We start from the raw sequence: 19,123 nt of genomic DNA, 5'->3' as shown, positions 1-19,123 counted from the left end.
AACTTGCGCCTCCATGGAAAGGGAGGCGTCAAGGATTACACCCAAACTCTTAACGGAAGGCAATGGCACTAATTGGGCCCCCGCAAGAGAAGGGAGTTAGTCCCTCATCCCCATACCATCCCAACCCAGCCATAGGACCTCTGTCTTCGAAGGATTTAGTTTCAATCGGCTCCCACGAAACCATCCAGCCACAGCTTCCAAGCATTTGGTCAGTGTGTTCGGGGCCGAGTCGGTGTGGCCATCCATCAGCAGATAGAGCTGAGTGTCATCAGCATATTGGTGACAGCCCAGCCCAAAGCTCCGGATAATCTGGACAAGGGGGCGCATAAAGATGTTAAAAAGCATCGGGGAGAGAATTGTGCCCTATGGCACTCCACACACCAAGGAATGGCGCGACGACATTTCCCTCCCTAGTGCCACCCTCTGTCCCCGACCAGAGATAAAAGAGCACAGCCAGTTACGGGCTATGCCCTGTATCCCCACATCTGCGAGGCGGTGGTCCAGAAGATCATGATTGACCATGTCAAAGGCTGCTGACAAATCTAAAAGGATCAGCAATCCTGACCCGCCTCAATCCAGTTGTCTACGGAGATCATCTGTTAGGGCAACCAGAGCCGTCTCGGTCCCAAAACCAGGACGGAAACCGGACTGAAATGGATCTAATGCCGATGTTTCCTCCAGAAACCTACCAAGCTGTTCAGCAACCGCTCTCTCAATTATCTTACCCAGATATGGAAGATTTGAAACTGGGCAGTAATTGGATAGGTCTAAGGGATCTAATGAAGTTTTCTTTAAGAGTGGACACACCACTGCTTCCTTCAGTTCCCCTGGGAATGCCCGTGTGTCAAGGGACAAATTGATAATTTCAACCAGGGGGGTCCACGCAACATCTGGACACTTCCTAATCAGCCAAGACGGAAGCATATTGCTGACAACGCACTCCGAACCTCCAGATAACCCCATTTCATGTAGCGGTTTCATGCAGATGTTAATAGGAAAGACCAGAAAAAAAGAAAAGCTTATTTGTGTTGGTGTGGAGTTGAGTTTGCCTGTCTCAAACTGGACCTGATACATTACTTTTACAATAAATAGTCGAGCATCGACGTCTTAACGGCGGCGTCGAGATTCGAACTCGCAGCCCGCTGCTCTCCCTCTAAATTCCCCTTTACGCTTCCTTCCCTTCCAGCGTCGCGCAAGCGCAGCGCCGCCATCTTGGTGACGCAGGAGGGCGTGGCTTCAGGCACGGAGGGGGCGTGGCTCCCGATTCCGGACTCGGGAGGACTTTCGAAAAGCTCCCGCAGCCGCCGAGGGGGAAGGAGGAGGCGGATCAGGTGCGGCGGATCGGGCCACGGTCGCTCTCCCCCGCCGCCCCCCCTCGGGACCCCGGGCCCTTTATTGACTTGGCGGCAGCAGGTGGCGGCAGCCGCGGGTGAGGCGACGGCGCGGGGGGGCGAGCGGGAGGCCGCTCTCTGTGAGGGACGCGGAGGGGGAGGGCCGCGGCGGCGGCGGCGGCGGCTTTGTGTCCCTCTGCGCCATTGGCTGGAGCAGGGAGGCAGCGTGGAAAGGACGGCGACGCTGATTGGCTGCGCGCGCTCCGGGGAGCGGGGAGGGAAGGAGGGCGATACGATTGGCTGGGCGGTCGGTCCACCTCCCTCTCTCCGTCCGGAGGGGAGGGGCGAAGGGAGGAGGGCTGGCCCCTACCCCATACACTGGCTCATGGGGGGGGGGGGAGTCCACTTCCCCTCAAATCCAAATAATAAAAATAATATAGCGAGGGGCTGAATCTTAGAATGCTCACTCCATTTGCAGAGGCTGATTGGGGTGGTGGTTGGGTTTTTTGGGAGGGAGGAGGAATAGCTTGGAATTAGATCCCTCCCCTTTGATTTTCATCAGAGCGTAGCTAAGATCAAGTGCACTCTTTGCAAGAAGCTGTATCTCCAACCCCCAGAAATAAAAAGAAAATGTTACCCAAGTACTCTTAAGTGCATCCAGAGTGAATTGTAGTCCAAAACATCTGGAGGGCACTGGGTTGGCGAGTGCTGTTTTAAGGTACGGGGGCAGGATCGTCAGATGCAGAAAGGCGCTGGAGCTTCGGCAGAAATTTGTAATTATTTTTGAAGGACATCAGGTGTTTAGGATGGCTGTTTTGGAGAGACCAGCTGCCCTTCTGGGTTTTGTTGTTGTTTAGTCATGTCCGCCTCTTCGTGACCCCCTGGACCAGAGCACGTCAGGCACGCCTGTCTTCCTTCCTCCTGCAGTTTGGTCAAACTCAAGTTCGTACTTCGAGAACACTGTCCAACCATCTTGTCATCCCCTTCTACTTGTGCCCTCAATCTTTCCCAACATCAGGGTCTTTTCCAGGGAGTCTGAGCACTTCTTGTCTCCATTATTGTCATCTGCCCTTAATCTCAGCGAAATAGGAGCTATGCAGGAGGGAGGAGGTGTCACTTTGCATGCGCTAGGTGTGGGTTACTCTCCTTTTTAAAAGTCAAACTGTGGGACCCTGGTTGAAATTAGCTTTCAGTTACCCAGGGCCTCCATACACCCTGCTCAGTCTTGTGCTCCACAGAGGAGGCACTCTCCATTGTCACTCAATACAGGTGGATGCCCTCCACACTATAGTCCCATTGGAGTTAACAGCAGCTTACATCTGAGTATACACGAATAGAATTGCTCTGCATTCATTTCCCAAGCACACTATTGCTCAGGACAGTCTCTCTCCCCTTGCCTAAAATACGTATTAAAAATAATAATTGGTGTGCAATAATTGAAAACAACAGCAACCACACTATGCTCTGCTACCCAGAATCTAAAGGCCTAAGGAATACTGTACTTGCATAGGACAGCCTGAGTTTTTCTGATATCCCATGAAGGCTGCCAGCAGCCAGTTAGAGGCCACAGGAAGTTGGAGGATGCAGTGAGGTGGTAATTCATGTTTTTTCTTGTCAACCAGTCTCTAGTTATTGAGCTGTTGCGTTTTTGGTCACAAAGAGAGCCACTTGAGTGTAGCGGTTAGAGAGCTGGTAAAACCTGGGTGACCAGAGTTCAATAAGTAGATCCCAGTAAGTTCATTGTAACTTACTTCCTTACTACAGCAAAATCCATAGCATATCTACTGAGAGGTAAGGTAAAGGTAAAGGTACCCCTGCCCGTACGGGCCAGTCGTGTCCGACTCTAGGGTTGTGCACCCATCTCACTTAAGAGGCCGGGGGCCAGCGCTGTCCGGAGACACTTCCGGGTCACGTGGCCAGCGTGACGAAGCTTCTCTGGCGAGCCGGCACCAGCGCAGCACATGGAAACGCCGTTTACCTTCCCGCTATAAAGCAGTACCTGTTTATCTACTTGCACATAGGGGTGCTTTCGAACTGCTAGGTGGGCAGGAGCTGGGACCGAAAGACGGGAGCTCACCCCGCCGCGGGGATTCGAACCGCCGACCATGCGATCGGCAAGCCCAAGGCGCTGAGGTTTTACCCACAGTGCCACCCGCGTCCCTTTCCTACTGAGAGGTGTCTCATTAAATTTAATGGGATTTATTCCCAGGTTAGGCTGCAGTCCTAACTCCACTTACTTGGGAGTAAGTCCCACTGAACTCAGTGAGATTTACTTTAGAATAGATTTGGTTAGGATTACACTGTTAGTATGGCTAGGATTGTGCTGCAGGTTTATAATATAAGTAACCCCATAAGTAACCCCAATGTGAATTCAATTGGACATGCTAGTATATACTTTTAGGTTTGCTGATTTAATCTGGTCTAGAATAGTAACAAGGACACGGGTGGTGCTGTGGTCTAAACCACAGAGTCTAGGGCTTGCCGATCTGCGGTTCGAATCCCCGCGACAGGGTGATCTCCCGTTCCTCGGTCCCTGATCCTGCCCACCCAGCAGTTCAAAAGCATGTCAAGTGCAAGTAGATAAATAGGTACCGCTCCAGTGGGAAGGTAAATGGCGTTTCCGTGTGCTGCTCTGGTTCGCCAGAAGCGGCTTAGTCATGCTGGCCACATGACTTGGAAGCTGTCTGCGGACAAACACCAACTCCCTCAGCCTATAGAGCGAGATGAGCATGCAACCCTAGAGTCATTCGCAGCTGGACCTAACAGTCAAGGGTACCTTTACCTTTAGAATAGTAAAAAACTAAATGGAATCTAATTAATTGTTCAGTATTCATACGAAAACCAATAATAATTGTGAAGCAGAGAACCTTCTGAACCTAGACAAGGCACTTAAACGTTATAGTTTGGTTAATTCTTAGAATTTAAGTGTATACTGTTTTCTTTGCAAAAGTGGAGGGTAGGGACAGCATCAGAATAACAAGCACAAACTTGATAAATGTCCACTTTATGAAATCATGCTTCTTTTCCCAACTTATGAGAATTGGCAGGAATTGGATTTGTGGCTTCTTTAGCCCATATCCACCTCACAGTCTCTTCTCTTTCTGACTTTTCCTTTAGTGCTGCAAACCAAATTGTGGGAAATCCTGAACCAGAGCCGTTAAGGTCTACTGCACATAGACATGCAGACAATATAGTCTCACACAATTATCCAGAGCTAGACTAAAACACTTTGCTGCCCTAGGAGGGGTGGCGAATGAGCCTCATCCTACACCCCAAATCAATGTGCATGGTAGCCAAGGCTTGCCACTTTCTTCTAGCACATGAAGAAGAAAATCCAACAAGCTATGGCACTTTCTTGCTCTTTGTCCATAAAAAATACATTAAAACCATTAACAGCTTGCTGCCCTTTCTATGTCTCCCAAAATCAGCTGCCTGAGGCAGCTATCCTACTCTGATGGTCATGCACAGATGTTGCTCCTCACCTTCATTTACCTTTCCATGGAAACTAAAACATATCTCCCCTCCTTCAGTTTCTGCTGCACAGCTGTTTAAAGTGCTGCTGTCCCTTTAAAAACATCAACCAGCCTTGCTATTCCTTCTGCAACATCCCATATACCTATCTTCCCCCTTTAAGAGCAGCCTCTCCCCCTGCCCCACCTGCCGTGACCCCTCTTGTCTTTATTAGGGCTGAATAATGGGAATTTGGCCCTTTCCCTTCCTTTCTTCACAAAGGGTGTTTGGTTCCATGGCTGAAGTGTGGAGGATGTCGTTTTTTGCAAAATTGTCGGTGATATTTTTGTAGTTTCTGCAAATCTTGCTGTGGCAAATTATGGGAGGTTAACAGTACAGTTGTGGCAGTAATTATGTGGTGTTTCATATAGTTAATGGACACAGAAGCTTAGGGAGCTTGCAGTTGAAACTTGCAGTTCAGGGAATAGGAGGGAATGAAGAGTCATGGGTGATGAGGGAAAGCTCGATTGGTTTTTTTTTGTCCTGACCATTTTTATTTTAAAGTTTAAAGCTATTGCAGTATGAACAAAGTGGTATAACATGTGTGTGGTTTAAGCAAGCAGGGGAGAAAAGTATAGATGCATTAGGCTATGTTACAGTGTATTATATGTGTGGTCCCTGTTCCACATTGGGCGAGGATATGGCTGAGAGAGAAAGGTCTGTAAAAAACACTTAGATGAGTATAAAGATCCCACCTCATATTCTCTTCAGGTTGATCTCTGCTGTGCTGGGGGCAGGAGGAGGGGGGAGGACAGGTGGGGGGGACAGGAAGTGGACTGGGGATGATAATATTTTCTCCCCCACTCCATTTTCAATTCTCACCAGAGGTTGTGAGTAAAACAAAGTTATATGAATCAATATTATGCTGTATTTCCATTAAAGGAATTAGTCTTAATGAATAGACTCCAGACCCTTTAAAAATGTTTTCTAACTTCACACAGCAGCATTTTTTTAAAAGAAAAGTGGGCAGGGGTGCAGTGATGATGAATAGGACAGAGAAGTCTTCCTCTATCCCGTCCAGTGCATACTGGGGAATGAAAACACATGTCATGAACATGGTTCCATTCCAGCACTCTTGGTATCCCTGTTCACCCATCTGCAGAGAAAGTCGCTCCTGTGGCAAAATAGATTCCAGAATATTGAAAATGAGAATGCCTTGTGTTCTGGGATTCTAGTGTGAATGTTTCTTTGCTACCCAAGATGTATTTACTTGCACTGTAGGAAAGATGAGGCTTCATTTTACTTGCAGCTGCTTAGCATATGCTTTTGAAGCTGGATTTGAGGTTGCATTCATAGGTTTTATGATGGATTCTCAAGGGGCTCATTTAGAATATGCCTGCTCTGTGTGCTTGGCCCTGTAAGTAGTGTCTGAATTGCTGTAGTCTGTATAGTTCTGGACTTTCGTAGTGTCTCATAACATAAGCCTGCTTCAGGTATTCCCACTTTCCACCAGAGTTTGCAGAGGAACAGATGTGTTGTTAGTAAGGCTTTCTATACCGTGGTGTGTAAGAATAATCTTTAAATGTAGCTATTTTTTAAATGTTGGTGTCCTTGCAAATGCCAGTGAACTTAGCTGTGTTACATACACTCCTTTGCTTCAGGAATAATAGAATCATAGAGTTAGAAGGGGACCCTGAACGTCAGTATAGGAATCCTGTACACACCCTTCTCTGGGTGGGCCATTTACTGACATCCATATCCCCACTTGTTCTTGGAAGCTCAGGTTGTGCAACTTTTCTAATATAAAAAGGGTGAAGAATGTATAAAAATGCACACAGTACAGATGGCCATAGATACTCAATTAGAAGCTCCCAAATAGATTAACTCCCAAATTCCAATTGCCAGCCTACATAGAAGTGTGTTGGGTAGCATCTTTAAATTCCAAATGCTCCTATTCTTACAGACCTTCTGAAGAAGACAGTGATTGGTTATATAGCAGCAGCTCCTGAGAAGTAATAGCTGTTACTTAACATTGAATTTTCACCCATAATGTGCTAAGCGCTCTACAGAGAAGAACACCTCTCTGTGTGTTCTGAGGAAATTGTGCTGTTAATAATAATAATAATAATAATAATAATATTTTTTTATTTATACCCCGCCCTCCCCAGCCAAGGCTGGGCTCAGAGCGGCTTACAAGCAATAATAAAAACAAGAAGAATGATTACAACTTAAAAACAAAAATAAAATACAACATTAAAATAATGGAACATTAAAATATTAAAATGTAGCCTCATCGCAGGGGGAGAAGGAAAGGAAAAAAGAAAGAGAGGGAGGGAGGGAATCAAATTGGCTCAGATCAAGAACTGTTTGGGTGGATAAAACGTCAAATCTTCACCAAAGCCAGCTATTCCAGACTGCTCCTACGTGGGCCAGAAAAAAGCCAGGGAAGTCCCCAAATAGGGGTTCCATCACAGAAGGAAAAGGAAAGAGGGGGAGGGGGATCAGGCTGATTCCAAGCCAAAGGCCAGGCGGAACAACTCTGTCTTACAGGCGCAGCGGAAAGAAATCAGATCCCACAGGGCCCTGGTCTCATGAGGCAGAGCGTTCCACCAGGCCGGAGCCAGAGTTGAAAAGGCCCTGGCTCTGGTTGAAGCCAATCTAACTTCCTTAGGGCCCGGGACCTCTAGAGTATTGCTATTTATGGACCTTGAGGCTCTCCGTGGGGCATACCGGGAGAGGCGGTCCCATAGGTACGAGGGTGCTAGGCCGTGAAGGGCTTTAAAGGTCAAAAGCAGCACCTTAAATCTGACCCTGTACTCCACCGGGAGCCAGTGCAGCTTGAAAAGCACTGGGTGAATATGCTCCCATGGCAGAGACCCCGTGAGGAGCCTCGCTGCAGCATTCTGCACCCGCTGGAGTTTCTGGGACAGCTTCAAGGGCAGCCCCGCATAGAGCGATTTACAGTAGTCAAGCCTGGAGATGGCCGTCGCATGGATCACTGTGGCCAGGTCGGGGCGGGAAAGGTAAGGGACCAACTGCTTGATGCGGCGAAGGTGGAAAAATGTCGCCTTGGCTGTTGATGTAACTTGTGCCTCCATGGAAAGGGAGGCGTCAAGGATTACACCCAAACTCTTAACGGAAGGCAATGGCACTAATTGGGCCCCCGCAAGAGAAGGGAGTTGGTCCCTCATCCCCATGCCATCCCGACCTAGCCATAGGACCTCTGTCTTCGAAGGATTTAGTTTCAATTGGCTCCCACGAAACCATCCAGCCAGAGCTTCCAAGCATTTGGTCAGTGTGTTCGGGGCCGAGTCGGTGTGGCCATCCATTAGCAGATAGAGCTGAGTGTCATCAGCATATTGGTGACAGCCCAGCCCAAAGCTCCGGATAATCTGGACAAGGGGGCGCATAAAGATGTTAAAAAGCATCGGGGAGAGAATTGCGCCCTATGGCACTCCACACACCAAGGAATGGTGCGACGACATTTCCCTCCCTAGTGCCACCCTCTGTCCCCGACCAGAGATAAAAGAGCACAACCAGTTACGGGCTATGCCCTGTATCCCCACGTCTGCGAGGCGGTGGTCCAGAAGATCATGATCGACCATGTCAAAGGCTGCTGACAAATCTAAAAGGATCAGCAGTCCTGACCCGCCTCGATCCAGTTGTCTACGGAGATCATCTGTTAGGGCAACCAGAGCCATCTCGGTCCCAAAACCAGGACGGAAACAGGACTGAAATGGATCTAATGCCGATGTTTCCTCCAGAAACCTACCAAGCTGTTCAGCAACCGCTCTCTCAATTATCTTACCCAGGTATGGAAGATTTGAAACTGGGCGGTAATTGGATAGGTCTAAGGGATCTAATGAAGTTTTCTTTAAGAGTGGACACACCACTGCTTCCTTCAGTTCCCCTGGGAATGCCCGTGTGTCAAGGGACAAATTGATCATTTCAACCAGGGGGGTCCACGCAACATCTGGGCACTTCTTAATCAGCCAAGATGGGCACAGATCAAGGAGGCAGGTGGTGGGCCTACCAACTTGGAGGAGTCTATCCACATCAGCAGGGAGTATCCGATCAAAATGGTCCAACACTGGACCTGAAGTCAGTCGAGGGGCCTCCAGTTCAGTCACTGTATCTAAATTGGCAGGGAGGTCATGGCGGAGCAACAGGACTTTCTCCGCAAAAAAGCTCGCGAATGCCTCACAGCTGTGGGTCGAATTTGTGCTTAAATTTGGTTGTCCTCCTAAGGACGTTATTGACCTAATTATTCTAAAAAGTTGTGGCGGGCGAGAGCTAGCGGATGCAATGGAAGCTGCAAAGTAAGATTTCTTAGCAGCTTTCATAGCCATCTCATAGGCTTTCATAAGCGTCCTATAAGATGTTCTTGAGGCATCTTAAGAGGTGCATTTGATTGGTGGCTGCTGTACCATGGAAAACTGGGTGCTTCTTAGTGATGTTTGCATGTGAAGCTTCAGTTTAAGAATTACCGTATTTTTCGCACCATAGGGCGCACTGGACCATAGGGAGCACCCAGTTTTTAGGGGGGGAAATCAAGAAAAAAATCTTTCTCCCCCCCCCAGCCCAAAAGAGCAGCGTACAGGCTGTGCACAACCTCTCCCTGCCGGAGGGGTTGCACGCAGCTATGGAGCAAGCCAAGGCAGGGGGTGGGATGGATCCCGCTCACTGTTTTGGCTTCTCCTTTAGTCCCATGCAGCCTCTCCTTGCCGGGAGAGGCTGCGTGGGGCTAAAGAATCCATAGCCCCGTGCAGCCTCTCCTTGCCGGAGGGGTTGCGCGCAGCTATGGAGCAAGCCAAGGCAGGGGGCGGGATGGATCCCGCTCGCTGTTTTGGCTTCCCCTTTAGCCCCGTGCAGCCTCCCCCTCCCGGGAGAGGCTGCGTGGGGCTAAAGAATCCATAGCCCCGTGCAGCCTCTCCTTGCCGGAGGGGTTGCGCGCAGCTATGGAGCAAGCCAAGGCAGGGGGCGGGATGGATCCCGCTCGCTGTTTTGGCTTCCCCTTTAGCCCCGTGCAGCCTCCCCCTCCCGGGAGAGGCTGCGTGGGGCTAAAGAATCCATAGCCCCGTGCAGCCTCTCCTTGCCGGAGGGGTTGCGCGCAGCTATGGAGCAAGCCAAGGCAGGGGGCGGGATGGATCCCGCTCGCTGTTTAGGTTTCCCCTTTAGCCCCGTGCAGCCTCCCCCTCCCGGGAGACGCTGCACAGGGCTTTCCTGGCTTTCCTGGGAGGTGGGGGGATTCCCTCACCTCCCGCAAAACCGGCAGAAGCCGTGCGCACTTTAAAAGGGCTGCACGGCTTCTTCTGGCTTACCTGGGAGGTGGGGGGATTCCCTCACCTCTCGCAAAAGCCCGCAGGAGCCGCGCAACTCCTTTAAAGAGATCACGGCTTCTCCTGGCTTTTCTGGGAGGTGGGGGAATTCCACCACCTCCCGCAAAACCGGCAGAAGCCGCTCGCACTTTAAAAGGGCTGCACGGCTTCTTCTGGCTTTCCTGGGAGGTGGGGGGATTCCCTCACCTCTCGCAAAAGCCCGCAGGAGCCGCGCAACTCCTTTAAAGAGATCGCGGCTTCTCCTGGCTTTCCTGGGAGGTGGGAGAAGGGACTGATGCGGCCAGTCAGTCCCTTCTCCCTCCTGTGGAAAAGCCCGCAAGAGCGCATGGAGCTTGTGTGCGGCTCTTGGGGGCTTTTCCCGCCTGCCTCCCCCCTGCATTCGCTCCATAGGATGCACACACATTTTCCCTTGCTTTTTAGGAGGGAAAAAGTGCGTCCTATGGTGCAAAGAATACGGTATTACCTGTTCCTAGAATTAGCAGTTGGCTCCAGGGGTCGCAGATACTTCTTATTTTCTTGCAGAATGTGAAGAGCTTACCTCCAAAGGTGTCTGAGGTTGCAGCATTTCACAGGGTGGCTTCATTTCCGCCCAAAATCTGAGCTGCGTGATCAGCTGTGGCATGTCTTGTGACAATATGAATGTAGCATGAAGTAGAGCAGGAATGAGGAACCTGAGGCCTTGTTTCTGCACTACAACTCACATAATCTCTGACCATGGGGCAGGTTGGCTGGGGCTGATGAAAGGGGGAGATCATAGAATCATGGAATTGTAGCGTTGAAAGGGAGGGTCATCTAGTGGGGCTCAAACCCTGAGATTAAGAGTCTCATGCTCTACCAACTGAGCTATCCCAGCAACAACTGAAGGGCCACAGGTTCCCCATCCTTGGAGTTGAGGCTGGAGATGGAGGAGTATTGTGTTGGAGGAAAAAGAATGAATGCTGAAGGCTGGAGTGGTGGGGAGGAAGAAGTTTGAGAGAGGCCCTGCATCTTTACGTGACATCTCACATCTCGTTGCCTTGCACGATACATCTGACAAGGCCTGGCATTGTGTTAACTGTTCTGCACAGACAGCCTTTCATAAAGGTGGTGGAGGGGAGTGATGACATTTCCTCACACAGACTGGCCACCTGCAGAGTCTGCTTCGAACAGGGTGAAAAAGAGTTCACTGCTTCCTTATGGTTGCTCCAGGCAGTTTCTTGCCAGAGGAAAGGACTTGGCTAATTTTCTGTCCTGTTTGCGTCACTGTTTTGTACTTGCCTTTGCTGCCTGTGTTAAGGGCATTCTTTTGATAGTGAAACCTTCTGTAAGGGGATATCTTTAATTCATAAATCTCTAATACACAGTAGCACCTCCAGAAAGAAACATAACTTGCCTTAAGTGTGTGTCATAACCAAAGTCTTAATCTCCATCTAGCGCCCACCAGGGTGCCCTAGGTGGTGATCTGCATCTATCCCTGGTTGCCCAAAGTTTGCTTGCAAATGCTGCAGTTCTTGTGTGCTCTTACCTGAGAGATTTCTGTTCTGTTATATTGCCTGACCTTTGCATTACAGGGTACATGCCTGAGACAGGTTTTTTGGGCTGGAGGGGGGAGTGGACAGAGCTGCATTGGAAGGATGACCAAATAGGCAATTGTTTCAGCTGCTTTCTCTAACAATCATAATGGAACTGGTCTGCGAGCCAGCAGCCAGGCATCACCTGAGCCAACTCACAGGGTGTTTGCTGCTTGTTCAAATACAGCAACAGAATTAGGATGGGAGTATGAAGATGCTTATAGAAGTGACACCAAAGAAGTGACACCAAAGAAGGATGTTCTTCTCATTATAGGGGACTGGAATGCTAAAGTAGGGAATCAAGAGATAAAAGGAACAACTGGCAAGTTTGGCCTTGGAGATCAAAACGAAGCAGGGCAAAGGCTAATAGAGTTCTGTCAAGAGAACAAGCTGGTCATCACAAACACGCTTTTCCAACAACACAAGAGACGACTCTACACATGGACATCACCAGATGGGCAGCATCGAAATCAGATTGATTATATTCTCTGCAGCCAAAGATGGAGAAGCTCTGTACAGTCAGCAAAAACAAGACCTGGAGCTGACTGTGGCTCAGATCATCAGCTTCTTATAGCAAAATTCAAGCTTAAACTGAAGAAAGTAGGAAAAACCACTGGGCCGGTAAGATACAATCTAAACCAAATCCCTTATGAATACACAGTGGAAGTGAGGAACAGGTTTAAGGATTTAGATTTGCTGGACAGAGTGCCTGAAGAACTATGGGTGGAGGCTCGCAACATTATACAGGAGGCAGCAACTAAAACCATCCCAATGAAAAAGAAATGCAAGAAAGCAAAGTGGCTGTCCAACGAGGCCTTACAAATAGCGGGGGAGAGAAGGCAAGCAAAATGCAAGGGAGATAGTGAAAGATACAGGAAATTGAATGCAGATTTCCAAAGAATAGCAAGGAGAGACAAGAAGGCCTTCTTAAACGAGCAATGCAAACAAATAGAGGAAAACAACAGAATGGGAAGAACCAGAGATCTGTTCAAGAAAATTGAAGATATGAAAGGAATATTTCGTACAAAGATTACCATAATAATGGACAAAAGAGGTAAGGACCTAACAGAAGTAGAAGACATCAAGAAGAGGTGGCAAGAATACACAGAGGAATTATACCAGATAGATATGGATGTCTCGTACACTCCAGGTAGTGTGGTTGCTGACCTTGAGCCAGACATCCTGAAGAGTGAAGTCAAATGGGCCTTAGAAAGCACTGCAAATAACAAGGCCAGTGGAAGTGATGGTATTCCAGCTGAACTATTTAAAATTTTAAAAGATGATGCTGTTAAGGTGCTACACTCAATACGCCAGCAAATTTGGAAAACTCAGCAGTGGCCAGAGGATTGGAGAAGATCAGTCTACATCCCAATCCCAAAGAAGGGCAGTGTCAAAGAATGCTCCAACTACCGCACAATTGCACTCATTTCACACGCTAGCAAGGTTATGCTTAAAATTCTACAAGGAAGGCTCAAGCAGTATGTGGACCGAGAACTCCCAGAAGTGCAAGCTGGATTTAGAAGAGGGAGAGGAACCAGAGACCAAATTGCAAACATGCGCTGGATTATGGAGAAAGCTAGAGAGTTCCAGAAAGACATCTGCTTCTGCTTCATTGACTATGCAAAAGCCTTTGACTGTGTCGACCACAGCAAACTATGGCAAGTTCTTAAAGAAATGGGAGTGCCTGATCACCTCATCTGTCTCCTGAGAAATCTCTATGTGGGACAAGAAGCTACAGTTAGAACTGGATATGGAACAACTAATTGGTTCAAAATTGGGAAAGGAGTACGGCAAGGCTGTATATTGTCTCCCTGCTTATTTAACTTATATGCAGAATTCATCATGCGAAAGGCTGGGCTGGATGAATCCCAAGCCGGAATTAAGATTGCCGGAAGAAATATCAACAACCTCAGATATGCAGATGACACAACCTTGATGGCAGAAAGTGAGGAAGAATTAAAGAACCTCTTAATGAGGGTGAAAGAGGAGAGCGCAAAATATGGTCTGAAGCTCAACATCAAAAAAACGAAGATCATGGCCACTGGGCCCATCACCTCCTGGCAAATAGAAGGGGAAGAAATGGAGGCAGTGAGAGATTTTACTTTCTTGGGCTCCATGATGACTGCAGATGGTGACAGCAGTCACGAAAATTAAAAGACGCCTGCTCCTTGGGAGAAAGGCGATGGCAAACCTAGACAACATCTTTAAAAGCAGAGACATCACCTTGCCAACAAAGGTCCGTATAGTTAAAGCTATGGTTTTCCCAGTAGTGATGTATGGAAGTGAGAGCTGGACCATAAAGAAGGCTGATCCCCGAAGAATTGATGCTTTTGAATTCTGGTGCTGGAGGAGACTCTTGAGAGTCCCATGGACTGCAAGAAGATCAAACCTCTCCATTCTGAAGGAAATCAGCCCTGAGTGCTCACTGGAAGGACAGATCCTGAAGCTGAGGCTCCAAGACTTTGGCCACCTCATGAGAAGAGAAGACTCCCTGGGAAAGACCCTGATGTTGGGAAAGATCACAAGGAGAAGGGGACGACAGAGGATGAGATGGTTGGACAGTGTTCTTGAAGCTACCAGCATGAGTTTGACCAAACTGCGGGAGGCAGTGGAAGACAGGAGGGCCTGGTGTGCTCTGGTCCATGGGGTCACGAAGAGTCGGACACGACTAAACGACTAAACAACAACAACAATTAAGATGCTCTGCTCTGCTCTGCTTATGCTTTGGGCTTCACAAGAAAAATAGGTAGCACTTCGTGCAGCCTTAAAAGAACTAACAAGACCTGCAAGCTTTCTCAGAACTGGCCAATTTTTGTATGCAATTGTTGGGCTGACCGTTGTTCTCAGTTTTGCATTAAATGTCCTGGTTCTTTTTGTTGCTGTTTGCAGAAAGGAAGGAGAGGGTTTTTTGGTAGAAGTAAGTGGGGAAGAATAATAGTTAGTAATATGCAAAGCCATTGGTTTTAAGTTGTTGTATCTTCCTTGGTATATCAGTTTTAGCTGGTGCTCTGGGAAAGCCTATACAGTACAGTGGTACCTTGGTTCAAGAACAGCTTAGTTTATGAACAACTTGGATTAAGAATGCTGCAAACCCGGAAGTAGGTGTTTTAGTTTGTGAACTTTGCCTTGGAAGCATGTTCTGCTTTCTGTTGAGTGTAAATTGAAAAACGCTTTGGTTTAAGAATGGACTTCTGGAACAGATTAAGTTCATAAACCAAGGTACCACTGTACAATGTTTGAGCACAAACCACAGGAAACATGGACAGACAGACATGTCATTCAACCATAGTCAGGAAGTTGTCCTAGTGCAGTGAATATTTTTTTTTTTGGGGGGGGGTCTTGTCCTGTACTTGCCAGTACTTGCAGAGTACTTCCCAGTTTTTAGATCTTTTTCCTCTTGCTTTTAAAAACTTATGGTGCACAAATATATACATTTTTCACTGCTAATGTGCACCCTTTTTGCAAAACCAGTCATATGGTTTTACGTAGCATTTAATGTGTGGGGCAATATGAATGAGATAAGATAGGGGAGATCTGCAATAATTCCTTAATTGCTCCTGGCCAGGACTAAGTTTTCCTCTATTGCAAGTGGATTTGTAGCTTATATAATGGCAAGGGTCAGTATTCAACTCCACTGACAATATTGTGCCCTGGAGTTTCTTAAATGGCAGCACAAAGGCCTCTTTGCCAATATATATATTTTTCTTCCCTTCCCCAAGTTGTGTTCAGTGTATTGGCAATAAGCTCAGCTTCTGGGAATGGTAAAGTATTGTCTGCTACAGCAAGCCTATAATAATCATCTGCTGTCATGACAATAGCTGAGAAGCTGTGGGTCTAAACACTCTGACAGTGTTGCATGCAAATGTGAATTACTTGGTTCTTTGCTTGTGAGCGATTATTATGCCTGCTTTCTCCTATGGTTCGCTTTTTAGTAGTGCCTGTATATGGTAGCGATCAGTCTGAAAAATGTTTTTGAGTGCATGGGAATTGAGAGTGACCCAAAGCCTCATGGTAGGAAAGCACTTGCCTCCTGGTTAGATTGTTAAATATTTATTCCTTTATGGCTGTGGTTTTCCTACAATGTTCTGGGGCTCTAGTGGTGCCTCAGAAGAAGCCTGTTTGAGAGGCTTTCAACAGAAAGAGCAGTGATGGTCAAATAGCTCCCTTGAATAGATGCTTTGCTCACTGTTACCAATCTCCCCCCACACTGCACAGTTTCAGGAGGGTGTTGGGCATGTTTTAGGGGTGACTCTCTTGGTTCAAGTGTGACAACAGTCCTGGCTAGTGCTCTATTTGAGCAAAGTGCGCACCTTAGGGCAGAGGTTTTCAACCTTTTTGGGTCCATTGCTCCCTTGACCAACTACATTCTTTCTGTGGCTCCCCTGTGGGGCTCAGGAGCTCAGTTATGTCCCCTCTTCCCGTTGCCTGCAGAGCTGGCAGCCTCTCACCCTTTTTCAAACACCCTCCCTGGTGGAGTGCTCCCTCAGCCTCCTCTCCCCTCCCCTTGGGAGTCCTCTGGGCAGCTGCTTCCACACACACACCCCCCCGCAAAGAGAGGAGCCTCCTCACCCCCTGGGGGGGGGGGCTGGGAAGAGGATGCCCCCAGCCTTAGCAGCCTGACGAACACTGGCCAAAGGTGAATGTGACGCCAGCACTTTACTCACCTTGGGAGGCAGCAGTGGCAGCTGCAGGCGCCACCAGGCATGGCGGAAAGTCTCTCCTTTGGCTCCAGGCACTCAGCTCCCAGGCAGGCCTTGCACACAGCAAGTAGAAGAAAGGCCAGTGTGTCGCTTACCTGCCAGACCTCTCACTTGTCACTTATTTGGGAATAGTCTCAAAAGCAGGGGCTGGTGGACTGGTTGTCTGGGCTCCCTCACCCACTTGCTTGCTTACTCTGAGGCTCCTCAGCTCCTGGCAACCAGCACCCCATGACCAGTCCCAGAGACACCATTTGCCTGGGGAGCTTGTAACCAGGGCTTCAACAAACAGCAAGTCTTTGGGAATCAGACACGAGATGGCATCAGAGGAGGGAGGGAAGGAAAGAGGGACCGAGGCCAGGGTTGCCTGTGACACCCCTCACCATCATTCAAGGCACCCCAGGGGGCCACGACACAGGTTGAATACCACTGCCTTAGGGCATGTCTAAGAACTTGCTGCAAAATTCTGTGTTCCTATGGCAGATGTGCAAGGGACTCTCAGCAAGGGTCAGTAAGTGGAAAGTGTTCCCTGAATATTAAAGAGGCTGAATTAATGGGCTCAAATTAACAGGTAGATCTAGGGAATGCTTGATGCACTGCTGGTCAAGCAGACCTCATTTTGTGAGGTCCACAACCTGGCTACCTCTGACATACAGCCACATTCAAACTTCATGAAATCTAATTTCTGTACTCCTGTACTGTATGTTTCCCTTATAGTAGTAAGATAAATTAAAGACTGAGTACAAGGGCTGAGACTGGGGGGCACCTGGGGTGAGTGGAAATCACCAAGAGGCCACCACTGACAGGAAGTGATGCATGTTGCCAACTCTTCCATGGTTCCTGCTTTGTGTTCCCTCCATTTATCAAAATTGCCTGCAGCTAACTTCTTTCAGGAAGAAGTGTTTGTGAAGTAATTAAAGCAGTTGGCTGGAATTTAAGTTAGTAAAATAAAACTGTTCCAACCCGTTTCTCTTCGCCTCCGCTGTTTGCTGTAGCAACATGTTGTGAGCGGAACTGTTTGTTTCAGCCTCCTCAAGTCTGAGATGGTTGTGAGACAGGCGTCCTTGCCAGCAGGGCTCAGGTTGTGTGCGCACACATCTGCCGCTTCACCCAGCCTTGCAGTGAAGTTGGCCAAGGTTGCCACTGCATATGCCCACAAGAGATCAAACTGGGGGGTAGCTTTGTGAAAGGTTCCCCCCCCCCCCGTAACTGTAGGGTTGGGAGGGAATGACTGCTGACCCAGCTGGGGAATAGGCTAGGGATGGCTGGAAAATGAAGGTAGGCTTATGCTCTTTACTTACTCTCCTTCCCCATAAAGCAAAGGCTTTTATGATTTCTGCCATGCCAGCCCCTTTCTCAAGCCTAAACTTGATAGCACAGTTTGGAAAGCCGAAAGCAGTAGAAGCTTTTTTGCTCAACCCAGTACTTGAGTTATGACCATTTACATCCCTCAAGAATAGGCAGGCAGGCAAGAAGTTGTTGAGGCTTTGCTAAGAACTGGAGATGGGGCTATATCTGTCGTGCTTGCTGAAGGGGGCGTGTTTTCCAGTGTTTTCCTTTCTATTCTAACACCTGTTGCTTTAGTGTGCATGTTCTTTAACTGATTCTCAAACATTTTTTTCAAACCCAGGTATCTCCCCTGTGCCATAATGGGTCTAGCTTTGTTTCTGGGCAAATATTTTAATTTGCAAACTTGCTGGTTTTTTGTTTTTCTTTAACAGCTGATGGGCCTTCTTAAGACCATAAGAATTAATGAGCTGGTAACGGATCAAAGAGAATCCTTATGTGTGCCTTGAATGGAAATGTGGATAACTGCTTGGAACATATTCTGGGGTGTTGTGTGACATACTGTGTAGATAAGTGGTTCTCAAATGTTTTTCTCTGGGCCACACTTTCACAACAAAAAATTGCTCACTCCACATCATTTTTTTAAAATTATTATTAATAAGTAAAAGGTAAAGGTAAAGGTACCCCTGCCCATACGGGCCAGTCTTGACAGACTCTAGGGTTGTGCGCCCATCTCACTCAAGAGGCCGGGGGCCAGCGCTTATTACTTATTAATAATTATTATTAATAATTATTATTAATAAGTAGTACATTGCAAAACGAAAAGCAACAACTCCTAATAATGCTTAGTATATGACATAAAACACATAGGATATCCATAAAGTATAAAACAATGCAGCTACGTATGAACATAAATCATTCACAAGTTATAGTACTGATTGTCTTTGAATCTTCCTGCCACAGTTGCCATCCTCTTTTGCTGCACCAGTGCACTGTGCCACACCGTTTGAGAACCACAGTGCAGATGTTGCTCCAAAATCCTTTAGTCTACCTCCTTTCCCTTGAGAGAGTGATGAAGAACATCTGCACTAGTAGTCTGGAAGGAATGTAGGCTGGTTCTGGTATTGGACTCTTGATGTAGAGCTTGCTGTGCAAGGGTGCCTTCTTCCCCATGTCTGAGAGTTTCCATCTGTTTTTGTTCAACTTGCAGGTTTGCAAGGAGGGAAGAAGGGCATATGTTGGAGAGGATGTGGAGAGAAGTTTTGTGAGTATCTAAATATTTGTGTGTTATGTAAACTGGTAACTGGTGGTCCAACGCGCAGCCTGCAGGTTCTGTGTCAAAGTACTCCTGCCGCCCACTTAGTATGAAAAGTTGGGTCACCCAGACCTATCCTCCCCCCCCCCCCCATGTCCTTCATAAATGTGTGAAAGCTAACTGCACAGCAAACTTTGATTTGGTTACAGAAATT

At 47.9% G+C, this 19,123-nt stretch overlaps 1 protein-coding gene across 11 annotated transcripts in view; it reads left to right on the top strand.

The window, feature by feature from the left end:
* Positions 1-1,235: 1,235 nt before the first annotated feature.
* The window catches only part of KLHL13 (kelch like family member 13), a 78,125-nt gene continuing 60,237 nt past the window's right edge, over positions 1,236-19,123 (top strand). For 2 of the 11 annotated variants that reach the window (XM_077922425.1, XM_077922426.1), the window contains exons 1-3: positions 1,237-1,429; positions 3,353-3,506; positions 18,865-18,918. In XM_077922425.1, coding sequence (XP_077778551.1) covers positions 18,890-18,918 — 29 coding nt within the window. In that variant the 5' untranslated portion in view covers positions 1,237-1,429; positions 3,353-3,506; positions 18,865-18,889. Of the gene's footprint in view, positions 1,430-3,352; positions 3,507-18,864; positions 18,919-19,123 lie in introns of all 11 variants that reach the window. The other 9 variants (XM_028715540.2, XM_077922427.1, XM_077922429.1 and 6 more) reach the window with 8 other exon arrangements.

This window comes from Podarcis muralis, chromosome Z, assembly GCF_964188315.1.
Source record: "Podarcis muralis chromosome Z, rPodMur119.hap1.1, whole genome shotgun sequence".
NCBI lineage: Eukaryota > Metazoa > Chordata > Lepidosauria > Squamata > Lacertidae > Podarcis > Podarcis muralis.
This window is presented reverse-complemented; position numbering and strand designations above follow the sequence as displayed.